Genomic DNA, 22,563 nt, shown 5'->3' with positions numbered 1-22,563 from the left:
TCTTGTCCTGTCACTTGTTCCTAGGGAGCAGAGCCCCAGCCCCCCCTGGCTCCAGCCTCCTTGCAGGGAGCTGCAGGCAGCCAGGTGGTCTCCCCTCAGCCTCCTCCAGGCTCAGCACCCCCAGCTCCCTCAGCTGCTCCTCCCCAGCCCTGCTCTGCAGACCCTTCCCCAGCTCCCTTGCCCTTCTCTGGATCTGTTCCACCCCTCAATGTCCTTCTTGGGTTGAGTGACCCCAGGATCTAAACAGTGTCCTCAGTCCATGGGGACCATCCCTGCCCTGCTCCTGCTGCCCACACCACTGCTGGCACAACTCTACTGCAGCTCTGCTGTGCTGCTTCCCCTTCCTGCCCTCCCAGCTGGGACAAGTGGAAGGTGCCAGACCCCCCCTGGGGCTCTGCTTCCTGCAGCTTCACCTCCAAGCCCAGCACTCTGACACTCACCCTTTCTTCCCTGTCTTCTTTCTGGACTCCACAGGAGTTGGGGGTGGAGAAGGAGAATGTTTCCTCTTCCTTGTGCTGGCTGCAGCTTTCCTGTCCCTCCTCTCGGGGCTCCGCACGGGCTGGGAGGGAAGGGCAGAGGTTAACCCTCCCCAGCCCCACAGCCTGAAGCACTGCAGGCTGCTCTGCACATCCTGACACAGCCAAGGGAAGCCAAGAGCAGACCCTGGGACAGCTCCAGAATGCTTCAGCCTGTCCTAGATGCCCACACCTTGCACAGCCAGCCCCCAGCCCCTGCTGTGTGGAGGTGCAGAGCGAGGCTGCAGTGCTCAGCTGTGGCCTGGCCCAGCCCCAGGCTGCCCTCAGAGCTCTGACTAACCCCCTGCAGTGGGGAGGACAGGAGGAAGGAGTGCCAGCAAGTACAGAGGATGCAGAATTAATGAAGCAGGCTGGAAAAGACCTCTGAGACCACCCAGGCCGACCTCTCCCCCAGCACCATCTACCCAACTAGCCCCTGGCACCAAGGGCCTCATCCAGGCTCCTCCTGAACACCTCCAGGCATGGTGAAAGCAGAGGGAAGTCAGAAAGCAAAGAGGTACTGATGGCTAACTTCTGGGAAAGCAGAGTGAGTGAGCAGCCCTTGCCCTGCCCAGCCTCAGGAGGAGCAAAGAAGCAGCCCCAAGTGCACCCTGAGCTCCTGGGTGAGGGGTGGAGGTCAGGAGCTAAGCTCACACACACCCCAGGCTGCTCAACCACCTTCACCTTGGCAACCCTGAGCCCCCAGGACAGGACCAGTGCAGAGGGAAAGAATGAGGTGCCCAAGAGGTCACCCCCTGAGCACAGAGCCCCCAGCACCCCCTGAGCACCCCCAACCTACCTCCTCATTCTTCATGGAGATCCTCTGCCTGAAGCTGACTGATTTCCTGCTCTCATCCACCTCATAATCCTCTTCATTCATCCACTCATTGAACACATCTGTGTCCAGAATCCACTTGGCATGGACCTGAAGGACACAGCAGCTCCCTGAGCCGGCTGCACCTCAGGGAAGGGCAGGGCTCAGCTCTCCCAGGCACACCTCAGCTCAAGCCCACCCCAAGCCAGGCACTTTGGCAGCAGAGGAGTGCACAGCCCTGGCCACCCCCCTCACAAACCCAGGCTCTTCTCTCCCCAGCACTCCTCTCCAGGCCACAGAGATGGCTCAGACATTCCCATGCTGGCTCCCAAACCCTGCCTCTGCTTCCCACCCCCCTGGACATGCAGCTGCTGCTCCTCAGCAGCACAGCTCCCCAGCAGCTCCTGGGCAGGAGGGGTGAGCTGGGGAAGCTGCTTCACACAGCCTTACCTTCCAGGGCTTCTCAGGGATGGGAGGATCCTCAATCTCAGCATCTATTTCATTGGCATGAACCCAAGTGTCATAGCTGAGGAGAGGCAGCCAAAGGGAAAGCAAAACTCAGCCACAGATTGGTCCCCTGGGGGGCAGCTGAGCCACAGAGACCTCCCCAGCAGCAATGTTTGCTCAGCCACCTGGACAGGCCCAAGGCAGAGGGAGCAGCAAGGTGCTCTCCACACCAGGAGCAACCACTGCTGGCTGCCACAGGAGGAGACACTGCCAGGAGCCAGCTGGGGAGAGGGGATGAGAGGCAACAGCCTCAGCTTGCCCCAGGGGAGGCTTAGGTTGGACACTGCTCTCCTGCAGAGTGGTTGGAGCAGGCTGCTGGGGGAGGCTGTGGAGTCTCCACCTCTGGAGAGGTTCCAAGCCCAGCTGGGGGCATGGCTGTGTGACCTGCCCTGGGGGACCCTGCCTTGGCAGGGGGCCTGGGCTGGAGGAGCTCCACAGCTCCCTTCCAGCCCTGCCCCTGCTGGGCCAGCTGCCCACAGCTAGGCCATTGCCCAGGCAGGGGCCCTGCTCCAGGGGAGGCAAGGCTCAGTAAGCCCAAGGAGCAGCTCAAGACTTTCCTGATGCTAGGCTTCATCAAGGCTCTGCCTTCAAGCAGCAAGGCCTGGGGCCTGCCCCCTTCCCCCTGCTGCCCTCAGCTTTACCTGTCTGGGAAGAAGCCCCAGTGGACCAGCACCTGCTTGTCTTTCTTCATCACAGGTCTCAACCAGTCATCTGCAAAGGAGCAGAGGTCTGGCACCAGGCTCAGACTGGAAAGCCCTCCAAGCCCTCTCTGCCTTCCCACAGCTCACAGCCAGCTCTGCCAGAAGCCTGCTGCAGGGCAATGGCACCAGCCTGGCCTCTCCCAGGCTGCCTGCAGCCCCTCTGCTGTGCCTGAGCTGGGGGTGGCACAGGGCTGACACCAGGGAAGCCTTCTGGATGCTGAGAGTTCTGACACTGCCCTTCCTGGCCACACTCACAGCCCAAGGGCCCAGAGCAGGGGCTCCAGAGAGGCTACACTCATGTTGGGGTTGGACTGGGTGGTCTCCAGGGGTCCCTCCCAACCCCTGCCATTGCAGGAGCTGTCTCTCAGCAGCAGCAAGAGGCATCTCTGGCTGCCCCATGGAACCACTGCCAGCTCAGGACCCAAACTCCTTGGGACAGGTGGGCCTGGAATGCACAGTGAGACAGAGGAACTGCTCCCAGAGGGCATGATGTGGGGAGAGAGGCATGCTGCAGCCACTGAGGGGCCAAGAGAGCTCTGTGCAGCACTTGGCCATGCTCACTGCCTGCAGGACAGCTGGCACCTAGGATGTCCAGTGCCCTTCTGAGGGCTGCAAGGGGTTAAGGTCAGCAGAAGCCTGTGGCTGGGGAGGACAGGAGCAGAGGCACAGAGAGAGGCAAGCCCCAGAGGGCTAACTGCAGGGGGGGGCCCTGCAGAGCAGGGAACACTTCCATCTAGTGGCCTGCAGCAGCCAGGGCTCCCCCTGCAGCTCCCCCCCCCAGGGCTCCCCCTGCAGCTCCCCCCCAGGGCTCCCCCTGCAGCTCCCCCTGCAGGGCTCCCCCTGCAGCTCCCCCTGCAGGGCTCCCCCTGCAGCTCCCCCCCAGGGCTCCCCCTGCAGCTCCCCCCCAGGGCTCCCCCTGCAGCTCCCCCCCAGGGCTCCCCCTGCAGCTCCCCCTGCAGGGCTCCCCCTGCAGCTCCCCCCCAGGGCTCCCCCTGCAGCTCCCCCCCAGGGCTCCCCCTGCAGCTCCCCCCCAGGGCTCCCCCTGCAGCTCCCCCCCAGGGCTCCCCCTGCAGCTCCCCCCCAGGGCTCCCCCTGCAGCTCCCCCTGCAGGGCTCCCCCTGCAGCTCCCCCCCAGGGCTCCCCCTGCAGCTCCCCCCCAGGGCTCCCCCTGCAGCTCCCCCCCAGGGCTCCCCCTGCAGCGCCCCCCCAGGGCTCCCCCTGCAGCTCCCCCCCCCCGGGCTCCCCCTGCAGCTCCCCCCCAGGGCTCCCCCTGCAGCTCCCCCCCAGGGCTCCCCCTGCAGCTCCCCCCCAGGGCTCCCCCTGCAGCTCCCCCCCAGGGCCTGCCTTTGGAGGGGTTACCCCCAGGGCTCAGTTACAGAACTCCTTCCACACAGCACAGCAAGGGGAAGCTCTTTACCATCATCCATTGAGGTAGGGCTTGGATACACGTGGTGGGTGGCCTTTGACTTCTCTTCAGTAACTGTTCCCTGGGGGGGAGGTGGAAGGAGACAAAGAGCTGCATGAGAAACCTTCCAACTGCCCCAAGCTGCTCAGCTGCTGCCCTCAGCCCACACAGCCTCAGCAGGCTCAGGACTGACTTCAGGGCAACTCCAAACACCAGCTCCAAGAGGGGCAGGGAGCAGCAACCCTGCCAAGCCTGCTGCCAAACCCCTTTGCCCTCTCTTGCTCATTCTATGAGCTCAGAGAACAGTTTGGGTTGGAAGGGGTCCCTGAAGCTCCTCCAGCTCCAACTCCCCTGCCATGGGCAGGGACACCTCCCCCCAGCCCAGGCTGCTCAAGGCCTCATCCAGCCTGCCCTGGCACACCCCCAGGGAGGGGGCAGCCCTGGGCAACCTGCCCCAGTGTCTCCCCACCCTCACTGGGAAGTTTCTCACCAGTACCCAGTCCTAAGCTCCCCTCCTCAAGCTTCAGCCCACTGCCTTTTGTCCCCCAGGCAGCCACGTCCTGGGCTGCACCAGAGTGAGCAGCAGGGCAGGGGAGGGGATTCTGCCCCTCTGCTCCAGGCTGCACCTGCAGCACTGCACCCAGAGTGGTGCCCCCAGAGCTGAGGAAGCAGGGCCAGAGGAGGCCACAAAGATGAGCAGAGGGCTGGAGAGCCTCCCCTGTGGGAACAGGCTGAGAGAGCTGGGGCTGCTCAGCCTGGAGAGGAGGAGAGAAGGCTCTGGGGAAACCTTAGAGCAGCCTCCCAGCACCTGGAGGGGGCTGCAAGAAAGCTGGGGAGGGGCTTTGGACAGGGATTCTCTTGCTGGGTGAGAGGGAAGAGACTGGGGCTGGGAGAGGGAAGACTGAGACTAGGAAGACTGCAAAACTCCCTCCAGTGAGGGTGCTGAGACCCTGGCACAGCCTGCCCAGGGAGGCTGGGGGCTGCCCCAGGGAGGCAGGGGGCTGCCCCAGGGAGGCAGGGGGAGGCTGGGGGCTGCCCCAGGGAGGCTGCCCCTGCATGCAGGTGCTCAAGGCCAGGCTGGATGGGGCCCTGGGCAGCCTGGGCCAGTAAGAGGTGTCCATGGCAGGGGCTGGGGCAGCTCTCAGGTCCCTTCCAAGGCAAGCACTTCCATCCAGCTGTGAGGCAGCAGCTGGCTGCAGGGGGCTGCCCAGCACCTACCTGGTGCCGCTTGACGATGTCCTTCAGCTTGTTGGCCAGCTTCAGCTCCAGGTCTGGGATGAGGTAGATGGTGGGTCTGCTCAGGCAGTTGTTCTAGGGCAGGGGAGGAGGATGTGCAGTGAGCAGGCTGCCTGTGGCACCAGGCCACAGCTCCTGCTGGGCTCAGCAGTGCCTGAGAGGGCCCAGAGGAGCCTGTGCAGGGCACGCTGCTGCTGGCTGCCCCCTCCGCAGCAGAGGCCTCTGCACATCTCCCTGCCAAGCTGCAGCCCCTCTGGGCTCTGCTGCCAGGGAGTGAGCAGGGGGCATGTGAGCCAGGGGAGCTGCCCTCACCTCCCTCCCTGCCCAGCACCATCTCTCATCCCAAGGAGCCTGGCACAGGCTCTGCAAGACTTCGGTGAAAGGCAATCGAAGTCCCCCCCGTGGGGCAGCTTCCAAACCTCACCCTGCCTCAACCTGCCCAAGTGCTCCTGCAGAAAGCAGGCTGCAGCTCTGCAGAGGGGCCCAGCCCAGCTGCCCAGGCTGCCCTGGGCACTGGGAGGTCCTTGCCTGCACCAGGGTCTTCTCAATGGTCATGAACATCTCCACGTTGCGGTCCATCCGGGAGGGGTTCTGCAGGTCAAACCTCCTCCTGCCCAGGAGGATGCAGCACAGGTCAGGGGAGCCCAGCCCAGCCCCTGCCAAGGCCCCCCCCGGAGCCAGGGCAGCCACAGCACACCAAGCACAGCCACTCCTTCAGCCTGGAGATGAGAAGGCTCCCAGGGGACCTTCTGGTGGCCTCCCAGGGGCTGCAGGGGGCTGCAGGAAAGCTGGGGAGGGACTGCTGAGGGGGTCAGGGAGGGACAGGACTGGGGGGGATGGAGCAAAGCTGGAAGTGGGGAGATTGAGATTGGCTGTGAGGAAGGAGTTCTTCCCCATGAGGGTGGTGAGAGCCTGGCACAGGCTGCCCAGGGAGGTGGTGGAAGCCTCCTGCCTGGAGGTGTTTGCAGCCAGGCTGGAGGTGGCTGTGAGCAGCCTGCTGTGGTGTGAGGTGTCCCTGCCCAGGGCAGGGGGTTAGGGCTGGCTGAGCTCCTTCCCAACCCCCAACATTCTGGGAACTTCCTGAGAGAGTCCATCCCAGAGCCCCTGGGAGCACAGCTGAGGGAGCTGGGGCTGGGAGCCTGAGGGGGAGCTCACTCATGAGGGTGTGAGGGCAGGGGGGGCAGGATGGAGCCAGGCTCTGCTCAGGGATGCCCTAGGGCAGCACAGGGGGCACTGGGGGCAAGCTGGGGCAGAGGGGGTGCCAGGGGAACATCAGCAGCAACTCTGTCACTGTGAGGGTGGCAGAGCCTGCAGCAGGCTGCCCAGAGGGGGTGTGGAGCCTCCTGCTCTGGGGACATCCAAAGCTCCCCTGGGCCCTGCCCTGGGTGAGCTGCTCTGGGTGACCCTGCTCTGCCAGGGGGGGTGGGCTGCAGGAGCTCCCCAGCTCCTTGCAGCCCTGCTGTGCCTGTGTGTGATACAGCACAGGGACTGACACCATCAGGGAACAGAAGCTCAGGCACTGCTTTGCTCTCACACAGCAAGGGAAGGGGACAGAAAGCACCAGGCTGGCAGCCAGCTCCCACCCTGGCCCTGGGACAGCTGCCTGGTACATGTGAGGGGGGGGGGATCCTCTCAGAGCTACCCCAGCACAGACAGGAGCCAGAGGCCCTCTCCCCAGCTCCACCCCCCTGGCCCAACCCCAGCCCCCAGGCAGCACTGCCCCTGCAGCAGCATCCCTGTGCTGGGGGCAGGCAGCAGGGGCAGGCAGCAGGGGCAGGCAGCAGGGGCAGGCAGCAGGGGCAGGCAGCAGGGGCAGGCAGCAGGGGCAGGCAGCAGGGGCAGGCAGCACAGACACAACTCACCAGCCCTGCTCATTCTTGTACTTGTAAGCAGCACCCAGGATGTGGCACAGAGTCCCTCCAGCTTTGAAATCCATGAAGCACTTTGCCTGCAAGCCAAGGGGGCAGTGAGAGCACAGAGGCACTGACCTCTGGCTGAGCCTCTGCAGCCCAGCCACCCTGCCTGGGGCTTAGACACCTGGCTGCCCCAAGGCTGAGTCACTGCAGCACCCTCTGCCCTCCTTCAAGAAGGTTCTTCAGATCAAACACATCTGGGGTCAAACAGCACTCTGCATGTGGATGGCAGACTCCACAGGAGCTGGCAACGCTCCCTGGCTGCCCAGAAAGCCAACTGTGCCCTGGACTGCACCACAGGCAGGGGCAGGGAGGGCACTCTGCCCCTGCTGAGGCTCCTCCTGCACTACTGCAGCCAGGGCCGGTGCCCCCAGCACAGGAGGGACATGGAGCTGCTGCAGGGGGTGCAGAGGAGGCCATGCAGCTGATCAGAGGGCTGAAGCACCTCCAGCAGCACCTCCAGCCTGAGGGAGCTGGGGCTGTGCAAAAGAGGCAGCTGCAGGAGACCTCAGAGCAGCCTCCCAGCACCTGAAGGGGCAGCTGGGGAAGGACTTGCAGTGACAGCACAAGGGGCAGTGGGCTGAAGCTGGGACAGGGCAACAGACACAAACTGGAGCCCAGGAGGTTCCACCTCAACAGGAGGAGGAAGTTGTTTGCTGTGAGGCTGCTGGAGGCCTGTCCCAGGCTGCCCAGAGAGGTTGTGGAGTCTCCTGGTGTGGAGAGCTTCCAACCCCCCTGGGCACTGTGCTGTGGGTGCCCTGCACTGGGTGATCCCAGAGCTCCCTCCCAAGCCCTCCCATGCTGGGATTCAGCCCAGGGCCTGGACAAGGGCAGCAGCAGAGCCCCTGGAAGAGGGCAGCAGGCTCAGGCTGGGGTTGGGGCAGCACTCACAGGGAGCTTGGTGAAGGCAGGGTTGGTGACATGTTTTCCAAAGGCATCTTCCTGGAACTGCAGCAGCTGCACCACCAGCCCAGCCAGGGCTTTGTTGGTAGGAGCATCTGCCTGGACATACTGCAGGAGGAGAACAGACCACACAGGGTTAGCTGGGGAGAGGAGAGTGCAGCAGCCAGGGGAGCTCACTGATGGCCTCTGGCAGCTGGGGAGGGATGCAGGCAGGAGCAGCACCAAGCACAAACCCTGCTCAAGCTCTTCAAAGGCAGCAGGCCCCTGGCCAGCCTGAGCTCAGCAGGGCCCACAGGCCTGGGCAGCCAAGAGGTGAGCAGCCTGAGTCTGATCTGCAGCTCCCTGGCCCAGACACACACAGAGCAACTTGCCAGCTCCTCCTGGAGCTCACCTCTGCACCCTCAGCCAGAGAGCAGCCAGCTGGCACTGCACAGGGTCACCAAACCTCACCCAGACTGCTCCTCCTGCCAGGCTCTGGGGCTCCCCAAGCACCTCCCCAGGCTCCAGTTCCACTCAAGTCCCTCAGGTGAGAGGGGAAAGCACAACATGGAAGATGAAGGCTCCTGGAGCTTCCATCAGGCTGAGGATTGGGGCTGCTGAGCTGGAGGGGAGCAGCCTGGGGGGCTCTCAGCAGTGCTGAGCACTACTCCAAGGGTGGCTGTCAGGAGGATGCCACCAGGCTCTCCTCACAGGGACACCTCCCACCAGCCCAGGCTGCTCAAGGCCTTGCACACCTCCAGGGAGAGGGCAGCCACAGCCTCCCTGGGCCAGGGTCTGGCCACCCTCAACAATTCCTTCCTGATTTCCAGCCTCAATCTGCCCTCTTCCAGCTCAGAGCCTCTGCCCCTTGTCCCCTCACCAGCAGCCCTTGTAAAGAGTCCCTCCCCAGCTTTCCTGCAGCCCCCTTCAGGCACTGCAAGGCCTCCATGAGGTCTCCCTTGGCCAGGGGGATCTGCACTGGAAAGCTTCTGTCACAGGAGCAAGGGCCAGAGCCCTGGGCTGGATGTGCTCTGTGACCTCAGGTAACCAGATGACAGCTCTGGGGGAGCCCTGGGGACTCCTTCCCCCAGCCCAAAGCAGGTCAGCTGAGACCCCTGCAGCACAGGGAGGGGAGAGCAGACCCCACAGCACTTTGCTTTAGGCTCCTCTCTGAGAGGATTCAATGCAGAGCAAGGATCTCTCAGGTCAAATCAGCCCCTTGGTGAAGTCAGCCCCGAGAGGAGCAGTCAGAGCCAGCTCCAAAGCCTCCCAGCCCAGCTCCTGGTGGTCTCCAGGCTGAGCTCCCTGGCCACAAGCAGCAGCACTTCCCAACAGCTGCCAGCAACCAGCCCACCCCCACCCCCCCTCAGGCTCATTACCAGACAGGCAGAGAAGGACATGGAACTGCTGGAGGAGGCCACAGAGGTGAGCATGGGGCTGGAGCACCTCTGCTGGGAGGCCAGGCTGAGAGCCTGGGGCTTGCTCAGCCCAGGGAAGAGAAGGCTCTGGGGAGCCCTGAGAGCAGCCTGCCAGGATATGAAGAGGCTGCAGGAGAGCTGGGGAGGGACATCCCACCAGGGCCTGCAGGGATGGGATGAGGGGGGATGGCTTTAAACCAGAACCTGGGCTGGGAGGAGGCATGAGGAAGGCCTTCTCCCCCATGGGGGTGCTGGACAGGCTGCTCAGAGCAGCTGGGGAAGCTCCAAGCCTGCAAGGGTTCAAAGCCAGGCTGGATGGGGCTGTGACCAACCTGGGCCAGCAGGAGTGTCCCTGCTCATGGCAGGGATGGTCTTTAGGGTCCCTTCCAACCCAAACCCTTCGGTGATGGTGCCCTAGGGGACCCCCCCAGGCTGCCTGTCCTGTGGTGAAGCACACATGCTCCAGTCCCAGGCCTCCCCACAGCACCAAGCGCCAGCAGGCTGGACAGCAAATCTCCTTCTCACTTGGCACTGCTGCCAGGCAAACCAGCACCCAGCCTCCCAGGGGCTGGCAGCTGCTCATGCCCTCGGTGCCTTCCCCTGCAAGCCACAGGCCAGCCTGCCCAGGGAGCTTTACCCCACAGCAGCAAGGGCCAAGAGCACTTGGTGCCTCCAGCCCTCCTGCTGGCCAGCAGCAGCCAGCTGCAGGTGCCCTTTGTGCAGCTGGGGGCCCCCAGCTGTGAAAGAGAGATGAACCACACCACTCAGGGGCACCTTCAGTATCACCCAGTGCCACCCCCCTGCCACGGGCAGGCACCCCTCCCACCGGCCCAGGCCTCACCCAGCCTGGCACCCACCACCTCCAGGGTCGGGGCAGCCACAGCCAGCACCTCCCCACCCCCGCTGCAGAGACCTCCCTGCTGATCCCCAGCCTAAACCTGCCCTCCCCCAAAGCCCAGGAACAGCAGAGGCAGACGAGCCAGGCTAAAAGGCTGAGGTCTGCCACTGCTGTGATTTCCTCAGCACTGTCAGCAGTGCAGAGCTGCTGCCCCAGCCCCAGCCCCCAGCCCCCAGCCCCAGCCCCAGCGATGAGGCAGGACCGGTCCCACCCCCCCGAAGGCCTTCTGGCTTCCCCCCCAGGCCTCTCCAGACACACAACCAACCCCCCCCCGGCTCAGGTGTCTGCTGCAGAGCTCTGCCACACAAAGAAACCACCAGCAGCACCCCCAGAGCGGCCTGGAAAGCACATCCCAGCGTCCCAGAGCCGGCAGAGCAGGGGCTGCAGAGCTCAGGTGGGCACAGGAGGAGCAGGGAACCCCACACTGGCTGGGCTGGGAAGGGAGCCTCAAAGCTCAGCCAGGCCCAGCCCCTGCAGCCAGCAGGGAGAGCTGCAGCCAGGGCAGGCTGCTCACAGCCCCAGCCAGCCTGAGCTGCACTGGTGCCAGGCAGGGGGCAGCTCCCAGCTCTCTGGGCAGCCTGGCACAGGCTCTCACCACCCTCAGTGTCAAACACCTCTCCCTTCTCTCCAGTCTGACCCTCCCTCTCTCAGCTCAAACCACCAGCCCATGTCCTGTCCCAGCAGGATCCCTGCTCCAAACTCTGTCCCCAGCTCTGCTCAGCCCTTGAAGCACTGAAGGCCTCCAGAAGCTCTCCCTGCAGCCTTCTCCTCTCCATGCTGCCCAAGCCCAACTCTCTCAGCCTGGCTCCCAGCAGAGGGCTTCCAGCCCTGCCAGCACTGCTGTGGCCTCCCCTGGCCCTGCTCCAGCAGGTCCCTGCCTGTGCTGAGGGCTCCTGAGCTGCCCCAGCACTGCAGGGAGGTGCAGGGCAGGCAGCACTGGGTGCTGGCTCACCTCCAGCTTCTCACCCCCCAGCACCCCCAAAGCCTTCTCCTCAGGGCTGCTCTGCATCCATTCCCCACCCAGCCTGGCTTTGTGCTTGGGGCTGCCCCGACCCACGTGCAGAACCTCGACCGTGCTGATCCTCTGGAGGCTCTCGGGGAATTACGTCGAGGCTGAGGCAGCTGGAGGCTGCCCAGCACCTCCCCTTGACACGGCTTTGCCCCACTAATGCCCCTGCAGGATGGATACAAAGCCGTCTAGACAGAGCCGCGCCGGGGAGGTCACCTCGGGTCGCTTTTCCAAGCCTTAAACATCGACAGAAAGTTTCAAAACCAGCATGGAGGCAACAGACCTGAACCCGACGGAGCAGGGCCGAGCAGAGGGGGGGAAAGAGGGAGAGGGGCAGCGACAGCAGCAGCGGCAGAGCGACCGTGCCCCGAGCGGCAGCGGCGGGCGGCACGGGGGTGGGTCTGCCCCCAGCGCCCCACGGGTGCGGTGCCAGCCATCCCCACACAAAGAGCCCCGGCGGGCTGCGCCGGGGCTTGCCCGCACAGGACAGCTCCCGCTGCGCCGCGCCTCGCCCCGCCGCGCACACCGCTCCCTCCGCCGGCCCCGGCACAGGCCCGCGGCGGGAGGCGCCGTGCGCGCCGGCGAGGCCGCGGCTGACAAAGGCCGGCGGAGCCCCGGTCCCCAGCCGTCCCCGGGCTCTCCCCCCGCCGCGGGAAGGCCCCGCGAAAGGCTCCCGAAGCCGCTGCGGCCCCCCCCGTCCCGCCGAGCCCCGCCGGGCCGCACCTTCTTGTAGTGCTTGCCGAGCCAGACGCGGACCGAGTCGAGCTGGGACACCGTCTCCGGGCTCTCCCAGAACTTCCCCGTCGGGCCGCCGTCCTTCCGTCTCGCTACCGACAACGCGGCCAACGCGGGGCCGCCGCTCGCGGCCACGGCCGCCGCCGCCGCGCCGGCCGCAGCCCCGCCGCCCGCCGCCACCGCCGCTGCCATTGTTACCCTCGCCGAGCGCCGCCACCGCGGCCCTGCGCCTCCGCCCCGCCGAGCGCCGCGCATGCGTCAGCCGCCGGACGCTCCGCCCCTCCGGGCATGCTCGGGAACGCCTCCCCGCTCCCCCTTCGCGCCGCGGCGCCCGCCGCTGCCCCTCGCTCCCCGCTACGACCCCAGCCCCTTCCCCTCCCCGCCCCGGCGGAGCGGGGTCTCCGCTGCCCTCCGCGCCTCAGCGCCTGCGCCCCGCCGCCCCTCCCCCACGCGGCCGCGCCGCCATCTCGTGGCGCATGCGCGGGGGCGGCGCTGGGGAACGGGCGGCGGGGGCGGCCTGCGCGCACGCGCCCAGGCCCCCCCGCGTCTGCGCGCCTCTCGCACGCGCGCTCCCGCCGGGGCGGGTCCCGCCTCCTGCCTCGCGCCGCCCCGCGCCGGCCGCTCGCGCCCCCGCGCCCCAGGCGGTCCGGGAGCCGCCGCGGTCCGGGAGCCCTGGCAGCGTCGCTGGCCGCGGTGCGGCCTCGGGCTCCCAAACACGCCATGGGGGCTGCCGGGAGCGCTCCCGGTGCGCCATGGGCTCCGGAACACATCCGCAGCGGCCTCGGTGCTTGCTGGCCGAGATGCGCTCCAGCCCGACACCTCACCAGTGCAGCCCTGAACACCGGCGAGGGAGGGCTCCCGGTGTGCTCCGATTTCTCCTCCAACAGGCCACCTCGGAGCCCTGAGGCCATGGCTCAGCAGGCTCTGCCACCCTTCCTCCTCTGAGCAGGTCCCAAAGCCAAGTGGAGGAGGCTGGGTGGGAGCAGAACCCAGCCCAGGGTGCTTGGCACTGGCTTCACCAGCAGGGCTGTGAAGAGAACTTGGTTTTCAGGACCCAATGGCGTTTGGGGAGCGCTCCCCCAGGGCCCTGCCCGCACTGTCATGGAGGACAGGTCACAAAGGGGTGTCCCCAGGGTGCCAGGCAGCAGCCCTGTCCCCAGCAGTCTGGCTCTGGACAGTGGTGAGTGGGGCAAGCAGGGCAAGGCTGGGGCCAGGGCAGAAGTTTCAGCCCTCTGGGGGGATTCTAAGGATGGGCTGAGGGTACAGCCACTGCTGGGAGGCCTTTGGGCAGGGCAGGTGCCACCCCCAGGGCTGGGCACAAAGGTGCCCAGGGTGGGGCTGCTGGGATGTGCCCCTATTCCCTGTGCCACCACCAACCTCCCCCTTGCTGCCTCCCAGCAACCTCAGCCCCTCTCCCAGCCATTCCTGGGCTTCTGCAGCTCCTGCTGCCATCTATCTCCCTCCCACCCAGCTCTGCTCAGCCTCCTCCTCCTTGTCCAGGCCATGGCTCCGGGCATCACCCGCATCCTGATTGTGCTGAGCATCCTCCAGCTGATCCTGAAGGGGGTCAGCCATAACGATGAGGCCACCCAAGAGCTCCTGCAGCAACACAAGGAGCAGCAGAGACAGGAGGTGGCCTGGTTCTTGAAGCAGCTGGAAGAGGAGAGCCTCCTCTCCTGCCGTCACTGGAGCCTCTTGGTTGCCTTTGAAGCCCTGCTCATAGTCGTGGAGGAGATGCTGCTGTGGTGCCAACAAACTGCAGAAGCCAAGCCCCTGTGACACCATGCCAAGCCCACTTGGGTAAGGTGGGCACCTTCCCTGCCTTTGCCAAGCCCTTCTGCCACCAGAGCTGGGCACTGAACAGCTGTGGAGGTGCTGAGGGACATGGCTTAGTGGTGGATTTGGCTGTGTTTGGTTTATGGTTGGCCTCCTGATCTTAAAGCTCTTCTCCAACTCAGCTCTGTGATTCTCAGGTTCCAGGCACTGCTGGAGAGCTGCCAGTGAGCTCCTCTGCAGCCCTGTGGGGCACCTACAAGAGACCATCCTGCCCTTCCTCATCCCACCATGGCCCAAGAGCAGCCCCTGCCCCTGCCGGGGCACTCGGGCAGGTGGCACAGGAGGGCCTCACCCAATGAACACTCAATCCATTTACCTGTTTCTGAGCAGCTCTGTGTCTGGGCAGCCCCTTGCTAGGGGATGCTCCCCCTGGGCTCCATCTCTGGAGCAGAGAGATGAAGCTTTGGCTCCAATCACCTTTGCAGTGCTATGTTTCTGCTCACATGGCAGCTCCTGCCCTCCTCCTTCTGGTGCTCTCCACATCCCCTCCTGCCTGTCTCCTTTCCCATGACCTGAGCCACCTCTGCACTGGCTTCCCAGGTTGCAGATGGAACCAGCTGGCCCATCTCTGGCTCTCACCATCTCTGGCTGCCTGGCTAAGATCAACCCACCGGCAGCAGTTCCTTTTCTTCTCATCAGGGAGGGAGCCCTAAAGGTACAGACTGAAGCAACCCCGTTGCTCATCAGCACACCACCAGCAGAGGACAATTTCCAGGCTGCAGAGATGTGCTGGAAACCCAGGAGAGGTCTCTTGGTCCCCCAGAAGAGAGGATATCCCTTCTCTGACTATGCTTCCAGTAGGCCCAGGTCACTCCCTGTGACCATCATCTGGATCAGATCATCTCCAGAGGTCCCTTCCAACCCCTACCACTCAGAGTCTCCGATTCACACCTCCCCCTCTCTGGCCATTTCCACCTCCCCAGACCAAAGTCACACTGCAGAAGGGCTGAAGTTATGGAGGGGATCCACTGACCCACCTTGGCCTCACTGTCTTCTGGGCCCCAGCCACAGACAGGCTGGCATTGCCTTGGAGCTACAACACAACTGCAGTTCCCACTGGAGGGAAGGAACTGAGGGAAACCTGCATCTAGGATGCTTTGGGGAACTGGAGCTAAGGCTGGGAAGGGCTTTGAGAGGCAGAGAAGCAGGAAGTGGAGCTTCATCTGGACTTGAGCCCCCTGAGCTGTTCAAGGATGACACAGAGCAGCTGTGGACCCAACCACAACTGGAGCAGGTTTAGACATCCAGGACTGGCTCCAAGACTTCCAGAATCTTCTGGGTTTCCACAGGTCAAGAGGAAAAGAGTTGGGTTGGTTTTGCACAAAGGATGAGGCCAGACTCTGCTCCAAAGCAGTTGTATTTCACCAGGTGATGCATCAGCCCAAAGGAGAGCTAATTAGAGCAATTTAGGGTAATTGTGGTGACCATGCCCCTCAAACCCACCTTCCTGCTGGCCTCTCCACATCTCCTGAGCTGGAACCTGCAAGCAGAGAACAAAGTGGTGTCAGCAGCACCTAACTGTCTGCACAGGGCCCTGCCTGAGGCCTTGGACTCCTCCTCCACCTCCAGGCTGGGGATATCCAGGACTTCTATAACCCCTCCCCGGTGTGAGCAGGGAGAGGCCTCAAACCATCCCAGGGCTGCTCTGGCAAGCGCTGTAGGAATGAGGGGGCCACCTCAGACCCCCCCACGCTGGAAGGCTTGCAGTGCCACCCCTGCCAAGCGCAAGGGTGACAAGGGACTTGAGCCCCAGTGTCACCTGGCCCTGCCCTGTGGCGTCAGGCTCAGGACATGGCCCCCGGCGACGCTCTGGGGTGGGATGTGGGCACTGTGAGCTGCCTGTGGGCCACCAGCAGAGCCAAGCACACCCTAACCAGTGACGGTGCTGAACTCACCGTCCCGGGAGCTTCCTGCACGCCTCTGCCTCCTTCCAGCAGGAGCCTGCCTGTGAAGAGAGCAGAGGATCAGTGGCAGCGCCAGGCTCCCCCGGAGGCTCTCTGCCGCCAGCCGGGCTCGGCCTGTCCGGGATTTCTATAACCCCTCCCCGGTTGGAGCGGAGAGAGGCCTCAAACCCTCCCGGGGTTGCTCTAGCAAGCATTGTAGGAATGGGGGGGCCACTCCAGACCCCCTCACGCTGGAAGGCTTGCGGAAGAGGGGAGGGGGAACCGGCTGCGGCCGAGCGCCCGAGGAAGCTCAGTCCCCGCGCCCCGGTGACTCCTGCGTGCCCAGAGGCAAGCAGCGCCCACCCCCGGCGACCCCCGGGGTCACGCAGCTGCCCCAGACCAGGGCAGCCCCTACTACACCGCAGACTCTCTGTCCCCACCTGCACGCTCAGCTCCCCTCGGTCCCTCCGGGGACCCTGCAGTCTCCCACCCGGTGAGTCCCCCTCCGCCCGGGACTCCGGGTCCTTCTGGGGACCCTCAGTACCCCCCGGCTCGGTGCTCCCTGCTCCCTCCAGGGGTCCTCAGCCCCCCAGCCCAGGTTCTCCCCCCGAACCCTCACCCCTCCGGGCTCGGTATCCCCCGTTCCGCCCGGTGAAGGCCCCGGCAGCCACATGGCCGACTGCCTTCCCAGCATACATCGCGCCCCCCCGGTGCCGGCTCCTGGGGAGCGTGAAGCGCCTTACCCCAAGCTGCGCTGGGGGTCCCTTGCTCCTCGCCCGGACCCTGAGAGCGATCCCGATAGGGGATGGCAGCGGATGGCAGCGGAGCGCTCCACCCTCCGCTCCGTGCCGCCGCCACCAACGCGGCCGACGGCCGGGGCGCGCGCATCTGACGTCAGCACGGCACGCCCGCCGCGGCACAGCGCCACCCGGCGGCGGACGGGAGCGGGGAATGGGCTTGGTGCCTGCGCAGGGGACGGGAAATGGATTGGGCCACGCTGAGGGGTGGGGTCAGCGGGCGGTGGGCGGGGTCAGCGGGCGGTGGGCGGGGCCCGCGCCGGCGTGCGGCGCCGGGGAATGGACGCGGGTTGATACGTGGGCGGGGGCACGACGCGCGCGGGGCCAGTCGGGGGCGGGGCGCGGCGGCGCGGGCCGCGGGGTGACGTCACCGCGGCGGTGCACGCCGGGAAGCCGCCGCCCAAGATGGCGGCAGGATTGAAAAGTTGTCGGTGGCGCTGAGGAGGCTCCGGAGCGGGACCAGGGCCCCTGCGCGGGCCATGATCGCTTCCTGCGGGCACTGAGGCCCCGTCGCTGGGCCTCTCCGCTCATCGGAGGCCGGGCGAGCACGGCCGCTGCGGGGATGCCCCGGGGGGGGCCGGGGCCGCCGCCGCCGGAGACATGGAGGAGGAGGGCAAGAAAGGCAAGAAGGTGAGAGCGGAACTTTCCTAGATTGTCTCCGGAGTCCCTTGCTGCTCTGGGGCTGCCCTGATCCGTCGTGAGTGCTGCTGTGCCCCCAGGAGAGGGACCGTCCCTGATCCCCGGCCTTGGGGGGGCTCCTCCGTCCCGTGGCTGTTGAGCCCTTTGTGGCCTGGGATCTACGGTCCTGAAGCCCTGCCGGGGATGGCAGGAGCCCCCTGGGGCTCTTCAAGCCCTATTCTTTCCTTGGGATTACTTCAGACTGGTCCCTGACTGAGCTCCGTGGCTCTGTCAGCGTAGTGGCTCTGTCGCCTGCGGCCTGACTTCTCCCTCTAAAAAGCCATTCCCTGGTGGAGTGTAGGGCTTGAGGGGAGCGGTGCAGCGGCCTCGATGCTTCAGCTGCGGTCGGGATCTCTTCCTGCTCCTCTGCCAGTGTGCCGAGCGCTCCTCGGGGGCCGCTCTACCTTCCTGCCCCTGCGCTGAAGCTGTGAGCTAAGCAGCTGCCGTGCGCCGTGCTGGGCCCGGGCGGTGGGCCGGCTGCGATGCCGGCTGCGATGCCGAGCTGGCAGCGTTCCATGCCCCCCTGGGCCGATCTCCGCGCTTGGCTGTGTTTTGGCTGAGCTGCCGGCCCCAGCAGCCCTGCCCCTGCGCGACCTGCTCCACTTTCCCCTCGTTTCAGCCTGGTTTCGTGTGCTGGGGGAGGGGAAGCTCGAGGCTGAGCCGCTCGGCAGCGCTGCCTGGGCCGGGAGGAGAGGCTCTGCCTGCGCGAAGGAAACCCTTCCCTGGCTGGGGAGCCGCTCCGGGCCGCTCCGGGGCCGCCTTGGGGTGCGAGGAGCCGCTCCGGGGCCGCCTTGGGGTGCGAGGAGCCGCTCCGGGGCCGCCTTGGGGTGCGAGGAGCCGCTCCGGGGCCGCCTTGGGGTGCGAGGAGCCGCTCCGGGGCCGCCTTGGGGTGCGAGGAGCCGCTCCGGGGCTGCCTTGGGGTGCGAGGAGCCGCTCCGGGGCCGCCTTGGGGTGCGAGGAGCCGCTCCGGGGCCGCCTTGGGGTGCGAGGAGCCGCTCCGGGGCCGCCTTGGGGTGCGAGGAGCCGCTCCGGGGCCGCCTTGGGGTGCGAGGAGCTGCTCCGGGGCCGCCTTGGGGTGCGAGGAGCTGCTCCGGGCTGCTCCGGGGCTGCCTGCAGCCGGCCGGCTCAGACGGTGGCAGCAGAGCCTCCTCCCGAAGCGCTGCTGTCAGAAGCCCTGGAGCCCTCCTGGCTCTGGGGATGGATGGGTTCTGGAGTCACCAGCCAGACTTCTCCCAGCTGGGAAATAAAGGCACCAAAGCTCCCCTCGTGGTGTCCTGCAGCCTGTCTGTGGTGTGAGGAGCTCCAGGGAAGGGAAACTGCTCCCCTGGGTGAGGTCTCCTCCAGCTTTCTGGCAGAGACAGCCCCAGAAGCCTCCCCCCTGGGGCTGCAGACCGTTGCAGAGTCACTTTGGGTGTAAGCAGGGGCTTGCTCCTTGCTGTGGGCAGCAGAAGTGGGGCTGTGCCCTCCTGGGCCCTCCTGGAGCTGGGCAGCTCTCCTCCATCCCAGCAGCATCCAGGGCTGCTGTCCAGGGTCTTTCACTGGGGGGAGGGGCAGCCAGGTGCCCCAGCTGGGGGTGCTGGGGGGGGGGCTGAGGTCTCACAACAGCAGCCTCACAACAAACAACTTCCTCCTCCTGCTCAGATGCAGCCTCCTGGGCTCCAGTCTGTGCCCTCTGCCCCTTGTGCTGTCCCTGGGCACCACTGAGCAGAGCCTGGCCCCAGCCTCTTGCCCCCCAGGCTCCCTTCAGCTCTTGCTGAGCATTGCTCAGCTGCCCTCTGGGGCTGCTCTGCTGCAGGCTCTCAGCCCCAGGGCTCTCAGCCTTGGCTGCTCCCAGAGCTGCTCCAGGTCCCTCAGCAGCTCCCCAGCCCCCCTGCACTCTCCCCAGCAGCTCCCTGCCTCTCTGGGGCTGGGCAGCCCAGGGCTGGCCCCAGGTCTCCCAGCACCCCTGCCCACCCCAGCAGCAGAGAGCCCTTCCTGGGTTGGCTTTTAGGAGCTTCTGTGTTTGCTTTGGGGAGGAAAAGTCTGCTGGAGACCTTCTGCTTCCTCCAGCAGGGCCTGGCTGGGCAGAGGACTAACCCAAAGGTGCCTCAGGAGGCAGAGCAGCCCAGGCAGGCTGGTGAGCACCTCTGCAGGCACACACTGGTCAGACCAGGCCAGGCAGGGGGCTCTGAAGGGCTTGATGGGAGAGATGCCTTTGAAGCCTGGCAGGCAGAGCTTGCAGGGCAGGATCAGGCAGAGCAGGGCTGGAGGCAGGCACCTCCAGGAGCCTCTCATCTCTCTCCTCAAGCCTGGAGCATCCTGGAGGCCTTTGCCAACCAGGGCAGTTCTGTCCTCTCCCCAGGCTGCTGAGCTGAGCCAGGAGGAGCCTCCAGCCAACCTCTCCCTCCAGCTGCTGGCTGCAGCCCCTGGGCTGAGAGCTGTGGGGGGAGGAACCTCTCTGGGAGGAGCACCAAAGGCCCTGCTAAAAATAACCAGGGGAGAATTCCTTTCCTCTGGCCTGGGGGGGGAGATCCTGCTGGGAGCAGCTGGAAGTGTGCCCCAGAGCATGGAGAGAGCCTTGGGTGGGCAGTGGGGTGGTGCAACCATGGCCTGGGGGCTCTCCTGTGGGCCAGGTGTGGGCAGCAGGTGAGGGGGGCTGGGAGGCTGTGTTCCTGCATCACTGAGGGGTGCTGAGGGGGCTGGGGGTGCTGAGCCTGGAGGAGAGGAGGCTGAGGGAGACCTCCTGGCTGCCTGCAGCTCCCTGAAGGGAGGCTGAGCCAGGCAGGGCTTGGGCTCTGCTCATAGAATCACAGAACCAGGGTTGGAAGGCACCACAAGGCTCAGCCAGCTCCAAGCCCCTGCCATGGGCAGGGACACCTCACACAGGCTGCCCAGAGCCTCATCCAGCCTGGCCTTAAACACCCCCAGGGCTGGGGCCTCAACCACCCCCCTGGGCAACCCATCCCAGGGCTTCACCACCCTCACACTGAAGAACTTCCTCCTCCCCTCCAGCCTGAATCTCCCCACCCCCAGCTTCCTTCCATCCCCCCCAGTCCTATCAGTGCCTGAGATCCTGAGCAGTCCCTCCCCAGCCTTCCTGCAGCCCCCTGCAGAGCCTGCAAGGCCACAAGGAGGTCTCCTGGGAGCCTTCTCCTCTCCAGCCTGCACAGCCCCAACTCCCTCAGGCTGTGCTCACAGCAGCTCCAGCCCTCTGCTCATCCTCCTGGCCCTGCTCTGGACACCTTCCAGCCCCTCCAGAGCCTTCCTGGCACAGAGGCTCCAGAGCTGGCCCCAGAGCTGCAGCTGTGGTCTCAGCAGAGTGGAGCAGAGGGGCAGAATCCCCTCCCTGGCCCTGCTGGCCACACTTCTCCTGCTGCAGCCCAGGCTCTGCTTGGCTCTCTGGGCTGCCAGTGCTGCCTGCTGGCTCCTGCTGAGCTTCTCCTCCCCCAGCACCCCCAGGGCCTTTTCTCCAGGGCTGCTCTGCAGCCAGTCCCTGCCCAGCCTGGAGTTGTGCCTGGGGCTGCCTGCAGCCAGCTGCAGGCCCCTGCCCTTGTGCTGGTTGAACCTCCCCAGTCTCAGGTGACAGGAGGGGAGCTGGCCTGAGGCTGTGCCAGGGGAGGCTCAGGGTAGACAGGAGGAGCAATGCCTCTGCTGCCAGAGTGCTCAGGGGCTGGCCCAGGGGTGGTGCAGTCCCCATGCCTGGAGCTGCTGCAGAGCCCTGGGGCCATGGCAGCTGGAGCCAGGGGGTCTCAGTTACAGCTGGGCTGGGGGGGGTCTCTCCCAGCTCCCACAGCATGGCTGCACTCAAGCTTAGCTCCCTGATCCACTCAGCCCCATGGAGCACTGCTGCTGCCTGTGCCCCTGGCAGGGCCTTTGCCCTGGCAGTGCCCTGGGGTGGGGGCTGGGCCCTGCAGCTGGCCAGCAGCACTGGCTGGCCCCTGGGAGCAGGGAGCTGCTTCCCTCTCCAGACAGGTGCTGGGGAGGGGAATTACCCTGGGGATAACCCAGGGGCTGCAGAGGGACTTCCCTGCCCTGCTCCTTTGGCCTCTCAGAGGAGTCAGCCTGCTGAAGGGACTGCCCCAAACCTCCCCCAGTCCTGGGGGGGATCCTCACACACTACCCCCCTGGAGTGCTGCATGAGAGCCAGCCCCATGGCCTGTGGTGGGGCACAGCCCAGGAGCTGGTGAGACCTTGGCCTGAGCCCTGGCCTCCTGCTTGGCCTCAGAGCTGAGCTGCTGGAGCAGGGCAGAAGGTCCTGCTCTGCCCCCTGGGCTGCCTGGGGTCCCCCAGGGCTCCCTTCCTGCTCTGCCCCCTGGGCTGCCTGGGGTCCCCCAGGGCTCCCTTCCTGCTCTGCCCCCTGGGCTGCCTGGGGTCCCCCAGGGCTCCCTCCCTGCTCTGCCCCCTGGGCTGCCTGGGTTGGTGCTGGAGGAGGGAGAGCTGCCAGGTGCCCCCTGGCCATGCTGCACCTGAAGGGGGGAGCTGCTTCTCTGGGGCACCCAATAAAGTGGGGTTTGCTGTCTCTGTGTGCCAGGGCTGGAGCCCCAGGCTCTGCCTGAGCTCCTCATCACAGAGTGGGGTGGGGAAGGGCCCTGGAAGCTCAGGCCAGGGGCAGGACCCCTCCCAGGCTGCTCAGGGCCAGGAGCTGTGTCCTGTGCCCAGGGGAGTTCCATTCCCAGCAGGCAGCTGGGCCAAGGGGACCTCCTGCCTGTGGCAGCCACCCCCTGCCCCTCACCACATGCCCTGGGCCTGGGGGGTTCCCTGGTGGGAACTGGCCCAGCCCCTCCCCAGCATTCCTCCTTCAGGCTCCTGGGGTCTGCCTGGAGCAGCCCAACAAGCCCCAGCTGCTGTTCCCCCTGCCCCAGCCTCTCTCTTGCTCCCCAAGTGCCTGGAGCTGCCTTTCCTCCTGGGCCTTGGGGTGCTTGCAGGGACTCCCCAGGGTGTTCCAGCCCAGGGCAGCTGGGGGGAGCCAGGACACCCCCTCAGGGCTCCCATGTCAGCTCTCCTTGCAGCTCCTCATCCAGTCCGGGGGACACAGTCCCCCACACCTGCTCCTCACCAGTGGAACCAGCCCCTGAGCCCAGCCCCCTGCTGCCCCCCTGAGCCCAGCCCCCGGCTGCCCCCCCTGAGCCCAGCCCCCGGCTGCCCCCCCTGAGCCCAGCCCCCGGCTGCCCCCCTGAGCCCAGCCCCCGGCTGCCCCCCTGAGCCCAGCCCCCGGCTGCCCCCCCTGAGCCCAGCCCCCGGCTGCCCCCCCTGAGCCCAGCCCCCGGCTGCCCCCTTGAGCCCAGCACCTCTCTGCCCCCTTGAGCCCAGCACCTCTCTGCCCCCCTGAGCCCAGCTTCAGCCTCCCCCAGAGTGCA

The 22,563-nt window shown here is 66.0% G+C and overlaps 1 protein-coding gene and 2 non-coding genes across 3 annotated transcripts in view; all 3 read right to left on the bottom strand.

Moving 5' to 3' along the window:
• Positions 1-12,297, bottom strand: part of SMARCC1 (SWI/SNF related, matrix associated, actin dependent regulator of chromatin subfamily c member 1) — a 46,009-nt gene extending 33,712 nt beyond the window's left edge. The window contains exons 1-10 of the mRNA XM_054171487.1: positions 12,022-12,297; positions 7,983-8,102; positions 7,041-7,126; positions 5,707-5,788; positions 5,161-5,253; positions 3,955-4,024; positions 2,478-2,547; positions 1,780-1,855; positions 1,315-1,440; positions 441-559 (exon numbers count right to left, since the gene is read on the bottom strand). Coding sequence (XP_054027462.1) covers positions 441-559; positions 1,315-1,440; positions 1,780-1,855; positions 2,478-2,547; positions 3,955-4,024; positions 5,161-5,253; positions 5,707-5,788; positions 7,041-7,126; positions 7,983-8,102; positions 12,022-12,288 — 1,109 coding nt within the window. The 5' untranslated portion in view covers positions 12,289-12,297. The remainder of the gene's footprint in view (positions 1-440; positions 560-1,314; positions 1,441-1,779; positions 1,856-2,477; positions 2,548-3,954; positions 4,025-5,160; positions 5,254-5,706; positions 5,789-7,040; positions 7,127-7,982; positions 8,103-12,021) is intronic.
• Positions 12,298-15,443: 3,146 nt separating this feature from the next.
• Positions 15,444-15,576, bottom strand: LOC128898309 (small nucleolar RNA SNORA9). The gene has a single exon (XR_008462804.1). It is a non-coding gene; the product is annotated as a small nucleolar RNA SNORA9 (small nucleolar RNA).
• A 309-nt stretch (positions 15,577-15,885) lies between these two features.
• LOC128898313 (small nucleolar RNA SNORA9) lies at positions 15,886-16,018 on the bottom strand. Its single transcript, XR_008462808.1, has one exon. It is a non-coding gene; the product is annotated as a small nucleolar RNA SNORA9 (small nucleolar RNA).
• Between the last annotated feature and the right edge of the window lie 6,545 nt (positions 16,019-22,563).

Source organism: Dryobates pubescens, chromosome 21 (genome assembly GCF_014839835.1).
Source record: "Dryobates pubescens isolate bDryPub1 chromosome 21, bDryPub1.pri, whole genome shotgun sequence".
NCBI lineage: Eukaryota > Metazoa > Chordata > Aves > Piciformes > Picidae > Dryobates > Dryobates pubescens.
This window is presented reverse-complemented; position numbering and strand designations above follow the sequence as displayed.